The sequence below is a fragment of the Girardinichthys multiradiatus genome, chromosome 23 (assembly GCF_021462225.1).
Source record: "Girardinichthys multiradiatus isolate DD_20200921_A chromosome 23, DD_fGirMul_XY1, whole genome shotgun sequence".
In the NCBI taxonomy this organism is placed as follows: Eukaryota; Metazoa; Chordata; class Actinopteri; order Cyprinodontiformes; family Goodeidae; genus Girardinichthys; species Girardinichthys multiradiatus.
Window position 1 is genome coordinate 49,911,358 of NC_061815.1, and position 20,602 is coordinate 49,931,959.

At 41.0% G+C, this 20,602-nt stretch overlaps 1 protein-coding gene across 2 annotated transcripts; it reads left to right on the forward strand.

Moving 5' to 3' along the window:
* The first annotated feature begins 11,855 nt into the window (after nucleotides 1-11,855).
* On the forward strand, nucleotides 11,856-20,260 carry spon2b (spondin 2b, extracellular matrix protein). Of its 2 annotated transcripts, none has more exons than XM_047352932.1 (6): nucleotides 11,856-11,993; nucleotides 13,899-14,164; nucleotides 14,418-14,641; nucleotides 16,228-16,419; nucleotides 16,670-16,856; nucleotides 19,339-20,260. In XM_047352932.1, the coding sequence occupies exons 2-6, from the start codon at nucleotides 13,930-13,932 to the stop codon at nucleotides 19,515-19,517; spliced, it is 1,017 nt and encodes a 338-aa protein (XP_047208888.1). In that variant the 5' UTR covers nucleotides 11,856-11,993; nucleotides 13,899-13,929; the 3' UTR covers nucleotides 19,518-20,260. The 2 variants fall into 2 exon arrangements, with proteins under 2 accessions (XP_047208888.1, XP_047208889.1); XM_047352933.1 differs by having other exon boundaries at nucleotides 11,876-11,993; nucleotides 13,928-14,164.
* Nucleotides 20,261-20,602: the final 342 nt, after the last annotated feature.

Consider the following 20,602-nt stretch of genomic DNA (forward strand, 5'->3'; position numbering starts at 1 on the left):
ATCCCTTGTGTTTCTCTTAAAAGCAGCATTATAATGTGTCAATACCGCAGCCTTGAGCTTTAATACTGAACAGCTGCTCCCACTTCCTCCCAGATTCTGATCTCCCAGCGACTCCGTCCAGACGCCTCAATAGAGCACATATGGAGGAAACCAAAACCAGCTTTATCACTGCCTTCCTCTCCAGCTGAAATAAATTCAGGTACTTTCGCAACCTGACAAAACTGGACCACGCTGTATGGTGACCTCTATATTTCTAGACAGAATGTAGGAAAGGACCACTGTGCTGGAAAAGTTAGACCTTTTTTTCTTTTTACAAAGAAGTCTTGTAAATCATGTCCTTTATACCTCCGGACGGGGGTTCAACGCCTAACCACAGGGTGGGAGGTAAGCATAATGGGAAAAACAGGAGGGGATCTCACTTCAGTGGGTCGGAGAGAGATGGAGATTCAAGAAAAAGACTGAAAGAAAATGATAGAGTGCATGGGAGGTGAAAGTAGAAGTCTCGAGTTGATTAGAGGAAGGTACGGCAGCAGAAACTGTCAGAATAATGAAGTATTAGGGAGGTCATCGGGAAAACAGCAAAAAACTAATTAAATAAACATTTTATCAAGTTCATTGTTTACCTTTAATGTAACCATGAATTTAGTAATTTAATTTAAAAACTAATCACTCAGTGAAATCCAATTTAAACTATAATACCGGGAAATTATAAAAAATCCGGCTGAAATTGAAATCAATTGGTTCAACTGTTTTAGTTTTCTTTTTCACAGTAAAGTAACATTTTAATTTGGTGGGGTATTATCTGTTATCATTCAGTCCTGTTAGCTATAGTAGCGATTCATTTTAAAGGTTATGCTGCTGAATAAAACTGGGAATGTAAACTATTTAACAAACTACAGGCCTGCTTCTCTTTTCCCACAAACCTCCAAAGTTCTAGGATGACTTTTGAAGAACAGACCAGGCAAAGAAACAAGTACAAGCTTCTCAGCAGCAGTCGGTTCAGTTTGAGCACAAACAGCTTGACCTCGATCCAAACAGCTTTGTGAAGAAGTTTCTCCTCAACATAAGTCAAGAGACGGGAGGTTGGAACAAACCTGCAGAGATCCAGCCGGTCCTGTGAGTAGTGGAATAGCTCAATGCTGGACCAAGTAAGGCACTTTTTCCTGTTCTGTTGTGAGAGATCCGGTGCTAAAAACCGATGGATCAGAGCTGGTTCCCGATCTTTTTGTCCCCCTTTTTCCTCCACGCTTAGGACAAAGTTAGATCTTCGAACTCTTAGAACCCCTTTATTTAGGATCTGAGAGAGCGACTCGTGGTAATTTTAGATATTAATCAGTTAAATTACTATTTTAAACAACCATAAATCTTCCCACTGAATTAGTAGTTTCTAGAATAATTCGTGTTTCTTTTCCTTGCTTGATAGCTTTTACATGTTTGTCTTTATTCATCTGTAGAGATGTATCCAAGAAATGTATCCATTTTAATTGAAGCACTACTTTTTTGCATTGATTCTAAATAAACTTAAATCCTGGGAAACAGGTAGGAACCAGTCGATTCTGCTTTTTATTAATAGTGATCACTCAATGGAAGATAAATAATTCATCCTTTTTATTCATGTTGATAGCCTGTGTGACTGATTGGTGCTTTAACATTAAAATAATTCACCACAGCTTAATTGCTGACACTTATTTTTGCCTATGTCAGCAAAAAAGAAACTTACTGAATCTACACAGACCTCCACCCCACCCTCACAAAAAGGTTATGATGTGCTCAAATATTGAGGTCAGAACCAGACTGGATTTGGGGAATCGAGTAAAAGACAAAGAGCAAACTCAGCAGCAGGGTTTTAATAGTCTGCAGTCACCTAATATGCTGGAGCAGAGCTGATCCATGAATCTCAAATATAAACTGCTTGAGCCATGACATCTAATATTTGCTTGTCGGACTGCGGTGGGTTTGGATGATTGATGGCACACATACTCAACAAAGTCAGTTACAGCAGCCTGTGTTCTGCTGGTCAAACAGGAGACCTAAAATAATGATTTGTCAATTAGTTCAGGAAGGTCAGCGGGTTTATGTGATTCAGTTCTTCTTTGGCTCGGTTTGCATCTTATCTGTCAACTTAACGCATCTTTAAAACTAAAGTGATTCCATGTGTTGATTAATCCTTTACAACCAGGCAGAAAAGCTTCTGGTTGTTTGAGATGTAAAGGACACAAAACGTTATTTATGAATCAGCGAGTTTATCAGCACATTAAATATAACCACTGATAAACTAAACCTGCCGAATAAAGACCTGAAACTGAGCAGCTTACAGAGGATAAACTGGGATCATTTGTTGACTGGTTGATCAAAGCAGCAAAACAACCGTATCATATCTTTAGATTGGAAATAATTTTTAGCTCTCACACAATTATCACGTTAAACACAATTAGTTACCTGCTATACTAATTCTTCACAACCTCATCACTCCTTTTTACAGAAGAAGGCTCAGTTGAAACCATAAAAGTTCACAAAGGCAAGAATACTAGGCAACGAAACCACTTCAAAATAAATTCTAACCCAAACTGAATTGACGTCATTGTGAAAAGTATTAAACTTTTCTAATCGATTAATCAACACCTGGAGTTCCAGCTGTTTCAAATCATTCCTTGGTGTGTATTTTACCAACGGCTCCTTATAAGAGTTACTGATGGTTATGGGACTGACTGAGGTGCAACACCCAGCTCTGTCTAAGGCGTTTATTGGCTAAAGCATAAACCTTTCTCCTAAAAATCAGTTGGCAGCAGCCGGTAAGTGCTGGTTGCATTTACAGCATCGCACAGTTCAAAGGTTAACACGGCTCATAAACACTGCCACTTCCAAACAAGAAAACAAAAGAGCAATAAAAGAAACTACAAATATTTAATTATAGTCCATACGTCCTCTGGTGTCCATTTGGTCATAATGACCACATGTCTCCACACCTTAAGGTCTTTGTCCCTGAGAACATTTGCAAACTGTAATCTGGCTTTTTGTGTTGCTTTTGGACTAATGGCTTCTTCCTCTCTGAGTGGTCTTTCAGCCCATGTTGGATAATCTCTCGCTCTTACCAGCTACAGCAGCATCTACAAAGCTTTAGTTCTGGGCTTGATTCACCAGAACCCGTCTCCTTCCTGGACGGTATGACGGTGGAATGTCCCCATGCTGTTTATACTTGCATATAATTATTTGAACCGATAAACGTGCTGAAAGTGTTGCCTAAAATACATCCACAGGTCTGTCTCCACTCCTATCAGAAGAGTTACATTTACACACCCTCCATTTCTGCTACCTGTATGACCCCTTCTCTTTTCCAATGGTTATAATCAGTCTGACAGAGAGAGGTATCCCAATCCTTGTGGTTTTTAGTATAACAATGACCATCAGTGGGACCCTTTGTGGGGTTCCTTGAGACGACATTGTTGTAAATAAGCGCCGTTTAACTAAATAATCTGAACTGAAACTATCTGTGTAGTTATGCTGCTATAGGCTTAGGCTGCTGGAGGACATAACGACCACTTTCACCCTCTTCGCTACATTCTCACACTACTCTCCAATTTTGCATTATTTGCTGTTATTTCAGCTTTTAACTTTATGTTCTCTATTTTCTCTTCCTAGAAGCTACACCTGGCCTGACTTTGTGTCTACCTGTGACACCTTTCTGGAGAGGGGCATCGTCCAAGCTTCTGCTGGCAACAACTTAATGCTCACCTTCTACAGATGATCCACATAGCCCTGTCTTTTAGTGTTTAACCCTTTCTCTCTCCTAGACATGGCTACTGACTGAGCTTCTACTGTAACTAACTCTATGTTCTCTCTTTCAGACTCTAACCTTGAAAACTGGATCAGAGTTTATCTGTTCTTTCTTTCTAGATGAAACGACTAAAGGAGCTACATCCATTAACATTTACTTTTCCTTCCCATAGAAAGTACTCCTGGATCAGTGCTTCTTTGTTCTCTTTGTGTCTCTGCTCTGTTCTCTCAAACCTCCAGTCGGTTGTGGCAGATGGCCGCTCACACTGAGCCTGGTTCTGGTTCTGCTGGAGGTTTCTTCCTGTTAAAAGGGAGTTTTTCCTCTCCATTGTCGCTACATGCATGCTCAGTATGAGGGATTGCTGCAAAGTCAACCCCAGTGACTGTCCACTGTCTCTACATGCTCATCCAGGAGGAGTGAATGCTGCAAGTCACTGACTGGATGCAATCTGCTGGGTTTCCTTAGATAGAAAAACTTTTTATCCAATTTGAATAAATAACTGAATCTGACTGAACTGTTCAATTGTTAGGATTAATTGGAATGTATGAACCTGACTGTTGTGAAGTACCTTGAGACGACATGTGTTGTGAATTGGTGCTATATAAATAAAACTGAATTGAATTGAATTTACATGCCATGATCTGGGCTTCCCAACTTGTTTATAGGATAAATAATCTTAATGTATGTCAAGTTTATAATACAATATAATCAAATATGATAATCTCTTGCCCTATTTCCCAGTGCTAATAAGAACATTTCATTCTTTTGACTATTTTTGTTTTATTCGTGTTTTGCTAGCACTTATGAGCCCGTTAATTCAATGACAGTTTTAATTCTTTTAATAAAAATAAATAAGTTGGAATTGATTGCAGTCTCACATTTTAATCCCCAGACAATACAATCACAAACCTGAGTGAAGCATGAGCCAAACCAGGGACTGGATTACAGTTTCCACTAACACGGAAATGTTCAAATGAGTGCACGTGGACCGGGAATACTCCCACACAGTGGAGGAAATTATTCCCGGAAATTGGGGGTAATAATGGTAACAAGGCTGTCGGGAGAAGTGGAGTTTGGGCTAGCAGCAAGAACCTGATGATAGGAGATAAGACATTATGTGTCCGACTGCACGTGTGTTTGTATAGACTGGCAGTCATAATGTTTAACTGATGAGTTGTTTGTTGTGAAATACTTTTCACATAAAGTAGTGCTTGCGTCTATTTATGTGCAGATGACCACAAGAACCTGCATCTGTTTGTGTCCATGAAAGATACTTAGGATCAACAAACCAATCGCAGTCAAACATGAAACCAGATGACCTCACATCCTCTCAGGACAGCAAATAAACACACAAGAAGATCTTCTGTTTACTGGCAGTGTGGTCCACTGGTCTGACACATGATGGTCTTCAAGCAGCATTTAACATCTTAACTTTCTTCCTAAAACCAACCAGTTCAGCTTTGTTCTATGTCTCCTCTTGGAAAGCATCTCAACAGTGTAGGACAACAATGACAACAACTTGTACATCAGCTTTGGATCACATTCCTTGGCCATAACACTTTGTTCCTCATTAAAAAACTTAACTTGTTTTCAAGGTATTGGAGAGGCTGACATGAAGGTAGGGTTTAGAAAACATACCAAGCTAATATGTTTCCTCACTATGTCCTTACTATGTCGTCCTTACGGTTCTTTTAGGACTTTTCGGATCTTGTTGTCTGATGTCTTTCCAGCGTATGACTGAGACAGGATTAACTCTTAGCTGTCTGACTCTATTTGCTAACAACTGGAAGGAACTTGTACCCATGCACTACCATTTCATCCCTTCCTACGTTCATTTGGTACCTAGAACCAATTAACAATAACTCATGGACATATTACCAGTTTCTTTACTGGTCTCAAAAAACATCAATCTGGCTGCTGCAGTTCATCCAAAATGCTGCAGCTAGAGTCCTGACCAGCACCAGGAAAATGGATCAAACCAGTCCTTAAATCACTGCTGCACTATAAGGCATTAAATGTTGCTGGGCCTTAATCTGTTTTAAAGTTACTGGTCGGGTATGAACCATCTGGACCACTCAGGTCATCAGTTCTCTCAGTATTCTCAGGACCAGAACTGAACAACAGGAGGCAGCATCTAGTTTCTATGCTCCTTAGTTCTTAAATCAACTCCCTGAAAACCTGCAGAGACAGTTAATGATGAAGAAAAATAATAATAATGCCAAACATTTGTATTGGAGTAAAAGCAAAATATGTTATGATTTTTGTACCCTGATGTTTCCAACCACTAACCTTAGGGTATCTGACAGAGATTTTTAGGTGACAGATCAACACAAAGTAGAGTGTATTAGTGAAATGGAAGGAAAATGAAAGATTTTAAACTTTTTGTTAGAAATAACCCCCCTTACAGCTACAGGTCTATTAGGGTATGTTGCTACCATCATTGCTCATCTACACACTGACATTTCTGCCCACTGTTGTTTGCAGAGTAGCTCAAGCTCAGTCAGACTGGACGGAGAGCGTACGTGGACAATTTTCAAGTCCTGCCACAGATTCCCAGTTGGATTTAGGTCAGGACTTTGACTACGTCATTTTAACACATGAATATGTTTTGATCTCTACCATAGTTTTGCCTATTTTCACTAATGTTTTGTCAATTTATCTTTGGTGAGGATATTTTCAACACTGAATAAAAAAGGAGTTCATCTGTTTCCTCAAGCATGAATTAAAAGCTGATTGTAGTGAAAGACTGACAGCTAGGTAAGTGAACACATCATGGTAAGGCATGCGTCCTGCTGCATGCACATCCACTTCACAAAACAAGACAGAAGCATTGCGTGTCCCATAAACAAACCAGGTGTTCGGTAATACTGATTTATCGCCCACAATAAAACTGAACACAGCGCACCACTGTTCTGTGTGCATGAGGAAAGAGGGCGGTGCTGGGTTAGTTTTCCTCTTTCAAAGGTCATTGCCTCCAAACACGCTGGAATATGCAGACCATTGTAATTAACGTTGGAAATGAAGCTGAATGAGGGCGAGCGGTCTGCATGGGTCTGAGTGTAGATGCTACAGTTTGTTTTTGTAGGGAACCATGTGGATGTCATTAGTTGTGGGCTGATTCAGCCTGCTGACATATTTGTGTCTGTGTGTGAGTTTGTCACCTCCAAGTTCAGTGTGTCAAGCAGCACCACCCTCGCCTCAACAGACTCACAAGGTCTTCACAAAAATTCGCCCCAAAAATTTAGCAAACAGTAATAATTTTAGTAGTGAGATTTAATGACAACAAAACATTACAGTGCCTTGTGAAAGTATTCAGCCCCCTTGAACTTTTCAACTTCTTGCCACATTTCAGGCTTCAAACATAAAGAAATAAAATTATAATTTTTTGTGAAGAATCAACAATAATTGGGACACAATCATGAAGTGGAATGAAATTTATTGGATGTGTCAAACTTTTTTAACAAATACAAAACTGAAAAGTGGGGCGTGTAATATTATTCAGCCCCTTGCGTTAATACTTTGTAGCGACATCCTTTGCTGCAATTACAGCTGCAAGTCTCTTGGAGGTTTGTTTCTATCAGTTTTCACATCAAGAGACTGAAATTCTTGCCCATTCTTCCTTGTAAAACAGCTGGAGCTCAGTGAGGTTGGATGGAGAGCGTTCGTGAACATCAGTCTTCAGCTCTTTCCACAGATTCTTGATTGGATTCAGGTCTGGACTTTGACTAGGCCATTCCAACACCTGGATATGTTTATTTGTGAACCATTCCATTGTAGATTTGGCTTTATGTTTTGGATCATTGTCTTGTTGGAAGATAAATCTCCGTCCCAGTCTCAGGTCTCTTTCAGACTCCAACAGGTTCTCTTCCAGAATGGTTCTGTATTTGGTCCCATCCATCTTCCCATCAATTTTGACCATCTTCTCTGTCCCTGCTGACGAAAAGCAGGCCCAAACCATGATGCTGCCACCACCATGTTTAACAGTGGGCATGGTGTGTTCAGGGTGATGAGCTGTGTTGTTTTTACACCAAACATATCGTTTTGCATTGTGGCCAAACAGTTTAATTTTGGTTTCATCTGACCAGAGCACCTTCTTCCACATGTTTGGTGTGTCTCCCAGGTGGCTTGTGGCAAACTTTAAACGAGACTTTTTATGGATATCTTTGAGAAATGGCTTTCTTCTTGCCACTCTTCCATAAAGGCCAGATTTGTGCAGTATACGACTGATTGTTGTCCTATGGACAGACTCTCCCACCTCAGCTGTAGATCTCTGCAGTTCATCCAGAGTGATCATGGGCCTCTTGGCTGCATCTCTGATCAGTCTTCTCCTTGTTCGAGATGAAAGTTTAGAGGGACGGCCGGGTCTTGGTAGATTTGCAGTGGTCTGATACTCCTTCCATTTCAATATGATTGCTTGCACAGTGATCCTTGGGATGTTTAAAGCTTGGGAAATCTTTTTGTATCCAAATCCAGCTTTAAACTTCTCCACAACAGTATCTCTGACCTGCCTGGTGTGTTCCTTGGTCTTCATGATGCTCTCTGTACTTTGAACAGAACCCTGAGACTATCACAGAGCAGGTGCATTTATACGGAGACTTGATTACACACAGGTGGATTCTATTTATCATCATCAGTCATTTGGGACAACATTGGATCATTCAGAGATCCTCACTGAACTTCTGGAGTGATTTTGCTGCACTGAAAGTAAAGGGGCTGAATAATATTGCACGCCCCACTTTTCAGTTTTTTATTTGTTAAAAAAGTTTGACACATCCAATAAATTTCATTCCACTTCACGATTGTGTCCCACTTGTTGTTGATTCTTCACAAAAAATTAGAATTTTATTTCTTTATGTTTGAAGCCTGAAATGTGGCAAGAGGTTGAAAAGTTCAAGGGGGCCGAATACGTCCCTTTTTATACAGTTTATGTAAAGATCAGGTTTCAGATCCATAGGTTTTAAACAAAAACATTTCCCAAACTGAGGTAGGAGGAGATGCTCATCAGGCGTCCGACATGGGCTGGAAAAATATTTTTCAGGTCTGAAACTGTATGGAACTTTATTTGTATTTCCAGACTTTATTGCCTATCCGAAGCCACATCCATCCATCCATCCATCCACAACTCAAAAACAAGAACAGAACAAGACCAGTAGATACAACTTTGTTTGAATTCATGACCATCTTGTTTTTAATGGCAGCTGATGGTGAAATGTTACCAGCTGCCATGAAACACCTGAAGAAGACCACTGCTGTTGGCAGCCTCTGGTAAAACTGTAATGGTCCTTTGAACTTAGATGCTGATGGCTCACTGAAAGAAGGATGATGCAGGTACAGCAGTCGTCAGGACGTTCAGAGCATATCTAAGGACCATAGCAAACAATGCTAGGTAAGATCAGCTTATCATAGCTCTGTGGTCTAGCAGAACACTGGTTAATACAGTGATGTGAAACAGAAGAGACTTCCCAGAAGAGACTGCTTCAGTACAAATGGTGAGTTGTGTGCCATGGCGGTTGATAATAGCTACAGTGTGTGGATGAGCTTCTGCTTCACTCACTGAAAACCTCTACAATGACGTCTGAACAATCTTCATCTGTGAAGAAGCTGACTCAAATGCCCCACTTAAACCCAACACTTATGGTACAGCCAGACACGCTGGTATTTTCCATTTCTCTCAGGCAGCCATGTAATGTCTGCAATCTGACAACAGAAGGACACCACAGCATTTTAGAGCCATTCAGAGTCACTGCAATTCAGCCCAGTTGTGAAGGAAACTACCAAATACGGAAATGTCCCTCATACAAAAATATGAAGCAAATTTTGTTTATCTTAAATGATTTGAAGCGTATTATGTTGGCTGGGAAGATACCTAAAAGATGGTACTACAGGTTACAGTGGGGAGACCAAGTATTTGATACACTGCAGATTTTGTGTTTTCCCACTTGGAAAGCATGTAGAGGTCTTTAACTTTTAATCATAGCTACTCTTCAACTGTGACGGAATCTAAAACAAAAATCCAGAAAATCACTGTGATTTTTAAGTAATAATTAGCATTTTATTGCATGACATCAGTATTTGATACATCAGGAAAATAAAACTTAATGTTTGGTACAGAAACTTTTGTTTGCAGTTCCAGATCTCAGACGTTTCCTGTAGTTCTTGACCAGGTTTGCACTCACTGCAGCAGGGATTTTGGACCAGTCCTCCATGCAGATCTTCTCCAGATCCTTCAGGTTTCTGGTCTGTCGCTGAGCAATATGGACTTTCAGCTTCCTCCAAAGATTTTCGATTGGGTTCAGGTCTGGAGACTAGCTAGGCCACTCCAGGACCTTGAGATGCTTCTTATGGAGCCACTCCTTAGTTGTCCTGGCTGTGTGCTTCGGGTCGTTGTCCTGCTGGAAGACCCAGCCACGACCCATCTTCAATGTCCTTACTGAGGGAAGGAGGTTGTTGGCTAAGATCTCCCGATACATAGCCCCATCCATCCTCTCCTCTATACGGTGCAGTTGTCCTCTCCCCTTTGCAGAAAACATCTCCAAAGAATGATGTTTCCACCTCCATGCTTCACGGTAGGGATGGTGTTCTTGGGGTTGTACTCATCCTTCTTCTTCCTCCAAACGCTGCGAGTGGAGTTTAGATCATCTAGATGGTCCTTGGCTAACCTCTGACAGGCCTGGACATGCGCTGCAGGATTTTAATCCATGGCAGCGTAGTGTGTTACTGATGGTCTTCTTTGAGACTGTGGTCCCAGCTCTCTTCAGGTCATTGACTCGGTCCTGCTGTGTAGTTCTGGGCTGATCCTTCACCTTCCTCATGATCATTGATGCCCCACGAGGTGAGATCTCGCATGGAGCCCCAGACTGAGGGAGATTGACCGTCATCTTGAACTTTTTCCATTTTCTTATAATTACAGGTTCTTACCTTCTCACCAAGCTGCTTGGCTGTTTTCCTGTAGTCCATCCCAGCCTGGTGCAGGTCTACCATTTTATCCCTGATGTCCTCACACAGCTCTCTGGTCTTGGCCATGGTGGAGAGGTTGGAGTTTGTTTGATTGAGTGTGTGGACAGGTGAGTTCAAATAGGTGCAGTTAATCCAGGTAATGAGAGGAGAACAGGAGGGCTTCTTAAAGAAGAATTAACATTACTTAAAAATCACACAATGTGATTTTGTGGATTTTGTTTTAGATTTCGTCACTCACAGTTGAAGAGAACATATGATAAATTTAAAGACTTCTACATGCTTTGGAGGTGGGAAAACCAGCAGTGTACCAAATACTTATTCTCCCCGGTGTATGTTCCACAAGCTGCTAACAAGCAGTAAGGCTGTCGCAGCAGAGCCTTCACACAACGGCCTGCTGTGTACGAAAAGGCAGACTGAACACCAGATCCAGATTATATGAACGTGTCAAACAGGCTATAGAGTAGAGCAAAAGGATGACAATGTGGAAAAGCACTCGTTGCCATTCTTAAGCATGGTGGAGAATCTGTGGGTTAGTTGAATAAAAATTCAAAAACAACTTGTTAATCTTGACTTTTAATTCATTTGTAGAGTTTAAAGTTGAAAATTTGTTTTTAAAAATGACAATTTGTTGTTGATGTCATAGTAATTAAAGAGGCTGTTAATACGCATTCATTACACTGCATGGCAGCAAAAGTAAGAGAAGAATTTACCGTGCACTCAGGTGCCAACTGAAACCTTACAGGACATGATGATCTGCAGGCTCAACTGAAATAAAGTTGACCATGGAGAGACTTCCAGAAAAACATAGTTAGCCTCATCGATCTTATGTTGTGGTCAAGAGACCTACAGTCCAAACTTTTAAATGACTCTCTACCCACAGAGCACCACACCACCCTGGGTTTTATTTGCCAAGCTGCTGAGCACATTATTCATTAAAAAGGCTCATGATAAAGAGTAAGCAGAACACTGCAAGGGACAGACCCAAAGTCAGGGAGCAGGGAAGTCTGAAAGAAAGAGAGGAACACCCTGGAGAGGGTGGTAAAGTCTGAGGGGGAAGGAGAGGGTGAAATGGTGGAGAGGGGAGGGGGGGGTTAAACCTCCTAAAAGACATAAATAGGCAAAAGAGGACTTGGGAGCCTCGCAGTCACTCTTCCTGACAGCCACATCCACTGCTCTCCTGTCCCCCCCTCCTTCACCTCCAGCCCTCCTTTCCACTCATCTGCAGCAAGCCTTCATTCTTCTGGAACACTGCACCAAACCAGTGAGTAGTACCCACACCATACCTTTACTTTTTGTTAAAATGGCTGTAAAGATGATTAATTAACATAAAGACTTCATGTGTTACTCTGCACAAACTGATGGATGCCTCATTATAGACATGGGAGGCTGTTAGACTTGCATGCAAACCTACTGACACGTTTAAAGCACGGTAGAGTGACCAGATAATCAGAAGAAAATCATAGATGTCACAGAATAAACTCCTTGTTCGATAAAAATATTTGCAGGTCTGTGAACCAGAATGGAACTACATCTCTGACATGTTTGTGTGACTACATGCACCAACATGGAAAAAGTACTGAATGCATGAATTCTTGAACTGTCAAATGATAATAGCTGCCGTTTTCTGAAGGAGCTCTTCCATGTGCTTCACTCTCTCAAAGTGCTACTGCTGCACCATGTGAACTACCTTGATCTAAGTTCTAGGAGGGAGAAGATCTGTCCATGACTCAAATGTCCCACTTACAGCCTGTACGGGTTTCTTCCTTTCTCCCACTAACCATAAATAAAGTCTCATATCTGACAACAGGAATATATCTCAGCAATAAAATATTGCTTTTAGGAGTTTTAATTCAGTCTGTGAATTAAATTCAGTTTATTTATATAGCACCAATTCATGTCTTCTCAAGACACTTTACAGTAAAAAGGTAAATTCCATCCAATCATACAAACAGATTCTAAGTCAGTTACATTCATTGAAATTAGATCCTAGTTTTAAAACAGTTCAGTCAGATTCAGTTATTTATTCAAATTGGATCAAAAGTTTTTCTATCTAAGGAAACCCAGCAGATTGCATCCAGTCAGTGACTTGCAGCATTCACTCCTCCTGGATGAGCATGTAGAGACAGTGGACAGTCACTGGAGTTGACTTTGCAGCAATCCCTCATACTGAGCATGCATGTAGCGACAGTGGAGAGGAAAAACTCCCTTTTAACAGGAAGAAACCTCCAGCAGAACCAGAACCAGGCTCAGTGTGAGCGGCCATCTGCCACGACTGATTGGGGGAATGACACTAATTTCTAAAATGTCACGTCGAATATAAGCAACAGGTTTGTTTCCCTTTAATGATTTGGACTTTATATTACAGGCTCCGCATGTGGTTTTTTAAAAAGGTTTTTACACACATTTATAATAAACAGTTAATCCTAACTGCTTAAGTAGAAGGCAACTGGACTTCTCTTGTTTCTAGAAGACATTTCGCCTCTCGTCTCGGCTTATAAATTGCAGTTAGAACAATCACACTAATACGGCCGTTAAGGTCACTAAAGGGTTAACTAGGACATGAGAGTCACTGGTCCTTCCCTTCATTCAGCTCAAAGTTTAGGTCGTTGTTGCTTAATGATCCAAACATGTCCCTAACTATGCCCTGCAGGTTGCTTTGGTCACATGTCCCAAGGTGTGAAATGTGAAACCGCAGGGGGGCAGAGTAGGTGTTAGAAAGATGAAATCTGAGGTCACCTCCTCTGTCTGGTGTTGGTTTGTTATGTTTATGGTTGACAGGCGCTTTCACTCCCCTTTCAAGCCACCCGTCTTCTCTGTCCGCAATGTGGACATTGCTGTGTCCAAGCAAGTGTCCCTAGTCCTTGAAATGGATCGCTGATCCTGGATCAGATGAGTTAGATCTTCTGTGTTTAAAACTCTATTCTGAAGCTGGTCATTTTTACCCTTCACTCTTTCATACCTTTATAATTCTAGTTGTTTCGTCTCTGACTCTTTTGGTTACAAAATGGATCCTTCAGCCTTGTGACGTTTTTTGTAAAAACATTACAGTGAGACCTCTGTGCTACGATCCAAAGAGCTAAGAACTAATGTAACTACAAATAAATGACTTAGACTGAAAGATTGCGATAAAATTATGTTTTTCTCCAAACTGTTTAACATTTTTCAGATATTCTATCTTTCTCCAACCTGAACCAGTCATGGAAACCAGCAGGAAGATTCTCTCCTTCTCTGATGCCCTCCATCACCTGCTTGTCATGATGCTAACTTTCATCCGAGGCGTTTATTCAATGCCCGTCCCAACAGACGTCCCTATGTGCACGGCCTCAGAAACAGCCCAATACAGCCTAATGTTTACTGGAAAATGGACCCAAGCAGCTTTTCCTAAGCAGTACCCTGTGTACCGCCCACCTGCACAGTGGTCCAACCTTATTGGTAAAATACTTTCTGAAACAGTATTCTGATGATTACTGTAAAGCATTATGGTTTGAACTAATATGCTGTATCCTATAAAATATAAAACCAGAAATAGAAATAGAACGATATCTGCATTGTTTGATAAATAAAATAGCAGATGCGGTTTCTTTATTATTTATTAGTGTTTTAATAATCCTTGAAAGGATATCTAGAAACTGCAGAGCTGTTGCACCAGTTATATAAAGCCTCCCCTCTCCTCTCTCTGCTCAAGGGGTGACCCACAGCTACGACTACCACATGTGGCAAAGTAATGAGTTTGCCAGCAATGGAGTGAGGGAGTTTGCGGAAAAAGGCGAGGCCTGGACAATCATGGAGGAAGTTGAGACGGCCGGTGAACGGATCCAGAGCGTTTATGGAATCCTTTCAGCTCCTGCTGTTGTGGGAGGCACAGGCCAGATGAACACAGAGTTTGAGGTCTTTGCAAGGCACTCCTATGTAAGTATCCCAACAACTGGCTGCTTTCAGGCATGAGAACCCTTGATGCTTTTTCTCTGGCTCCCTGGGACTGCTGTAGCCTCCAGGAGCTGGGTCTACCTGTTCTTTGCTGGCCTTCTACTGTTTTCATCACACTTACAAATGTACACTTCCAGGTGACAAACACACCTATTTCTACACATATCCACACACACTTACTCCAGATGGTTGAGGGTTATTCAAACACAGCCTACTATAATATTAACGTGGCCTGCCTATTATGTTGCTGGATTAAAATACTGACTAGAGATATTCTTTTTGTAGAGCAAAACTGGCCTGGCACATGTAGGCAACCATTTGCTCCAGTTGGTATGCCTGAAACGCAGCGAAAAGACACACACAGACATATACAAAAAAAACATGAGAACGGAACATGGAGAGAGGATGGACCACCTGCAGACCAACCAAGACATGGACGTCCACCTAAACTGACAGGCTGGGAAAGGAGAGCATTAATCAGTCAAGTAGTCAAGAGGCCCATGGTAACTCTGTAGGAGCTCCAGAGATTCACAGGTCCAGTGAGAGAACCTTTCAGGACAACTATTACTCGAGGACTCCACAAATCTGACCTTTGTTGAAGAGTGTCATAGGAAGTCCAGTTTTAGTCTGTCACAAGTCCTGTAGGAGTCACATGCAACATGTCAAAGAAGACGCTCTGATCAGACGAGACCAAAAATGAACTTTTTAGCTTCCATGCCAATCACATTACCCTTAACACAGCATCCCCATTATGAATATTCAAAGATGTTCTCCATCCAGTCTGACTGAGCTTGAGCTGTTTTACAAAGAAGAAACAAAGTATGAAGATGTTCAAAGCTGGTGGAGACAAACCTCAGAAGACCTGCAGATGGACCTGCAGCCAGAGGAGGTTCTACAGAGATCTGACTCAAGGGGGATTAATCCAAATGCATGCCTCACTTTTCAGATCATCATTTGTGAATAATGTTGAAAATCACAAAACATTTTTCTCCAACTGAGTTGGTCTATCGAATAAATTAATATTCATTGAAGTGTGTGGTTGTAATGTGACAAAACGTGGAAAAGTTCAAAGGTTATGACTATTTTATGTAGCACCTTTAAACCTGAGTAACTTATAAATCTGTTTAGAAACTGGTTCTTAATCACCTCTTTGCACAGAGCTGCTACAATAGGGAGTAAAACAATACTTTAACATGTGGTTGGATCCTAAACAGCTGAGATTAATGGACCTCTGCTGGGCAATGGATCATTTCAAAAAATCAAGATGGTGAAGACGAAAATGGTTAAATTTGGCTCTTTAAAATAAAACGATCAGCTGTCTTTGGCTTTCTTGTGAACAAACTCACACAGAGCAGAGAAATCCTAGAAACAAATGTCTTATTTTTCGAAGCTACGTGAGAAACAGGAGAAGCTCCAGTAATGTAGCCTGCAGGCCATCTGTAATGTGCATTGTCCTCTTGTTGCAACACTTAATCTGCTCTTATCTCAATTTATTGCTATGACTCAACCTCATATTTTCTTCTCATTTTTCCTTCTCCACTTCCATTCTTTATTTCCTCCATCTGCAGCTATCATTTATTGTGCGAATTGTCCCAAGCCCAGACTGGTTTGTGGGTGCTGACAGCGTTGATCTGTGTGACGGTGACCACTGGAAGGAGAAAGTGACACTGGAGCTTTTCCCATACGATGCAGGAACTGACAGTGGGTTCACTTTCTCTTCTCCCAACTTTGAGACCATCCCACAGGACAGAATCATGCAGGTGAGCCAAGAGCAACGGTACATCCATCAAAAAGGAAAACCACTGACATTCTGAGCCAGTTCAGAGTGTTCAGAAAAAAGGTTTTTTACCAAATCATATGTTGCCAGCATGTGACTGATTTCTCCTTTTTCACTTAACCTGCAGCTTCCTTTGTTCTGGTCAACTCTTAACTGTACAAATACATATCATTATAGACTAAAAAGATTAGGATAAGGACCACATTTATATTTGCTAGTTTTCCTTTCCACAGATCACCTCGTCCTTCCCTAGCCACCCTGCCAATTCCTTCTTCTATCCCCGCTTGAAGCATTTACCGCCTATTGCCAAGGTCACACTGACAAAAATAAAGAAGATGAATCAAATCATCAGCCTGCCACTGGAGCCGACACAGTCCAACCTGCTGCTGACGGGAAATGAGATCGAAGACAAGCTGATAAGTAAGTGTGGGAAAAATATTCAAATGCATGTCTTCTTATAATTTTAGTTGAAGTGTAGTTTAAACAGCTTTGAAAAATACAGGAAAACAAAGTTTATGGTTATATTAAAAAATATTTATCTATCATATATTGTAAAATGCAAATATTTGAAGGTTAAGGGTATATAGTAATTCTGTTTCATGTCTGGATTTTATGTGAATGGAGACAAAGCAGTGTTTAATTGTAAAGTGGACGGAAAATGAAAAGGTTAAATATGTATTCACCCCTAAATAAAATCTGCCCTCATAAATCACTCAATTAATAAATAAAATCCAGCTGTGTGTAATTTAATCTGAGATTAGATGCAGATGTTCTCTAAAAATCTCAAGAGGCATCATAAAGACCAAGGAACCAAGCAGACAGGTGAAGGAGGAAGTTCTGGTTCAGTTTAAAGCAGGGTTAGGTTCTACAACATCCAAGCTGTGAACATCTCTCAGAGCTCTGAACAATCCATCATCTGAACATGGAGAGAGGATGGACAACCTGCAGACCTACCAAGACAAGGACGTCCACCTAAACCAGCAGGCTGGGCAAGGAGAGCAATAATCGGAGAAATAGTCAAGAGGCCCATGGTTACTCTGGAGGAGCTGCAGAGATTCACAGCTCAGGTAGGAGAACTTGTCCAAAGGACAATGTTATTTGGGCACTCTATTAACGTTTCGAGAAGAAGAAAGTCCTTGTTGAAAAGAAGTCCTGGTTGTAGTTTGTACAAGCCATGGAGGAGGCATAGCTAACATGCAGACGAAGCTCTGATGAGAGGAGACCAAAACTGAACTTTTCAGCCTGCATGCAAAACTCTGCGTGTTTGGAGGAAAACTCTGCACATCACTGAACACTGCATCTCTACGGTGAAGCACGGTGGTGGCAGCAGAGGGGCTGATTGCAAATGTTTTGGATTTTTATTTGTGAACATTTCTGAAAACCATTTATCACTTTCCTTCCACTTCACAGTTATGTTCTATGTTGTGTGTCTGTCAGACAAATCCAAATCAAACACATTGATGTCTACAGCAGTAAGACTTACCACAATCAAATGAGAAGCTGCTCAGTCGAACATCATAATACATAATACAAATAAAGCAGGTTGTGTTCCTAAAGGCACTACTGTGTTTGATAATAATTACAAACTAAAAAAAAAACAAAAAATGCACAAATGTGCTGAAAACACAAAATAAAACTCAGTACACGGGTCTTCTGACTCATGCAAGCATTTACAAAACATTACAGGCCACACATAAACTCAATTACTTGCAACCAGAAACCCAAGGAGAAGCCAGCAGAGTGCAGGGCATCAGAAAACACCAGAGCCACATCTGTTCTCCAGTGCAACAGGGAAAATGAGGGTGCACAGACTTTCATCCATGAGGCTGAGGCAGATTCACCAAGTCCTGCCTACCAGATCATTGAGAACTTTGTTTTACTGACACATGGTAGCAATTAGGAGTCAGACACTAAGTAGTTAGTAAAGGAAAAGAGGAAAGCCATATGAAACTGTAACAGCAGAGCAGTGGACCCACTAAACTGGTTGTCTGACTGAAACCCAACCCTATTCTCTGCAGAAACCTTAAATAGACCTGGAGCTGAAAGCTGCCCGGCAGCACAGCCAACAGTGCTGTAATCAGGTTTCAGTGTTTTAGTGACAGTAAAGCTTTGAGTCAGCTTCCCTGACTACACGACAACAAACAACAGCCAGTGGCCAAGAAGCTGTATACGCATGCTTCCATAAAACACAACCAATCACCTGCTCAAGATTTTATCTGAGAAATAAAACACCATCAGTCGGCATCTCTCTGCTTCTTATGGTATTTTATCAGCGCATCCTTCTTTTTCCCAGTGATGGAAACTCAGGATGAAAGGAAATATTAACAGATCAGCCAAATCAGCCTCCACTTGACAACCAGGTTGAACTACTGCATCCATCCATCCATCCATCCATGCAGCTGGCATACTGCCTCCCAGCCTTCTGCTTTTCTACTTTTAATCCACAACTGCAATACATAACTCAACATGGTTGGATGATGTCGGTAGAATGAGACTTTTCCTTACGTTTACAAGGAGAATAAATGACGAAAACAGCCGTTTCCCATTACTTACGTTCAGGGTGCTCTTCAGCAGGGAAAGCAGTCAAAGGTCAAAAACACTCAATGAAGAAACGAAGGTAAAATCAAATTAAAAGTACGTCCAGCAGCTCAATCACTGCCAGGAATTTCTAACAAGAAGCAGAGGGTTAATAAACTGCTTTACATCTCATATGGCAACAATTACTGTAAGTACATTTTTGTGTTCCGTGCTGTTTTGGAAGGAAGTCGTTTATTTCCATTACAGCAAAGTTTTCTTCTTATTATTTTAACTCATAAAAACAAACCATCGCTCTGCCTTTTATAGCAGGAGGTAAGACGTGTTTGTCAGGGCCGGACTGACCGTTGTGCTCCTCTCTGCGCAGACACCCCCCTGGACTGTGAGGTGTCAGCCTGGTCTCCCTGGGGCCTGTGCAAAGGCAAGTGTGGAGACTCAGGTGTGCAGCACCGCACCCGCTACATCATAATGCACCCAGCAAACAACGGAGCAGCCTGCCCTCTGCTGGAGGAGGAGAGGAAGTGCTTCCCGGACAACTGTTTATGACTAGGCCGGGACAGGAGGGAGAGGAAGGAGAGGAGGAAGAAGAAAGAGAAGAAAAACAAAAGAGGAAGGAACGGACGGAGACGTTCAAAGAACCACAAAAGGTCTGCAATTTATTCACATGACGTGTAAACATCGATCTGTTCAATCCCAGTTTCACCATTTTTTTTGTCACCAACATGATGAATTGCTAAAAAGGATGGAGGAAATCCCAACAAGTCATTCTGATAGAAATGCCAGAACTAAACAGGAGTAGTTTGGCAGAGAAGCCAATAGACCCCAATTCAGTTTTGACCAGTGATCAGAATGGCTACAGATGGGAAGACACACTGAAAACACACTGGTACTAAATCTGGTTTCACAGCTTTAAATGATATAAAAAATGTAATCCTATTAAGTGACCTTGACCAAAAATACCGTACAGCATGTGTTACAGACATACTGTTTCCCTTCAGAGAAGAACATATTTATTGACAGGATTTTAACCTGTTCTGTACAGCATATGAAATTTAATTTGAATGTATGAACCTGACTGTTGTGAAGAGCCTCGAGACAACATGTGTTGTGAATTGGCGCTTTATAAATAAAACTGAATTGAATTGAAATCTGAAAATTGTATTCCTTTACATTATTGAGATATAAAATATGTCTAAAGGTTTTTGTATAAAACAATAAAAAATGTAACAAATGCAAAACAAATGTATTTTTCTGTAGAAGATAATAAAGTGTGAATGTATCACGTGAAACTGAGTTCTTCACTATTATTATGAATTATTAATTGCAACAATAACTGATTAGTTTCTGATACTTGAGAAACTTTTAGCACATTTCTGTTTAAGAAGAAAATACAGAAAAAAATGATCAAACTGCTACAGAGAGCCAAACATGAAGCGGAGGTTGCAGAGGCCTCTGGTATGCAAAACAAAAGGCTCTCCATCAGGAAAAATGTTTTCCAAATTAAAATCTGAAAAGTGTGGGGTGCATTTGTTGTTTTGAGTCTTTAACTCCAACACTCCTCAGGCAAATCTAGTGAAAGGCTATGATCACTAACCAGAGTCCAGCTGTGTATAATTGAATCTAACTCTAGC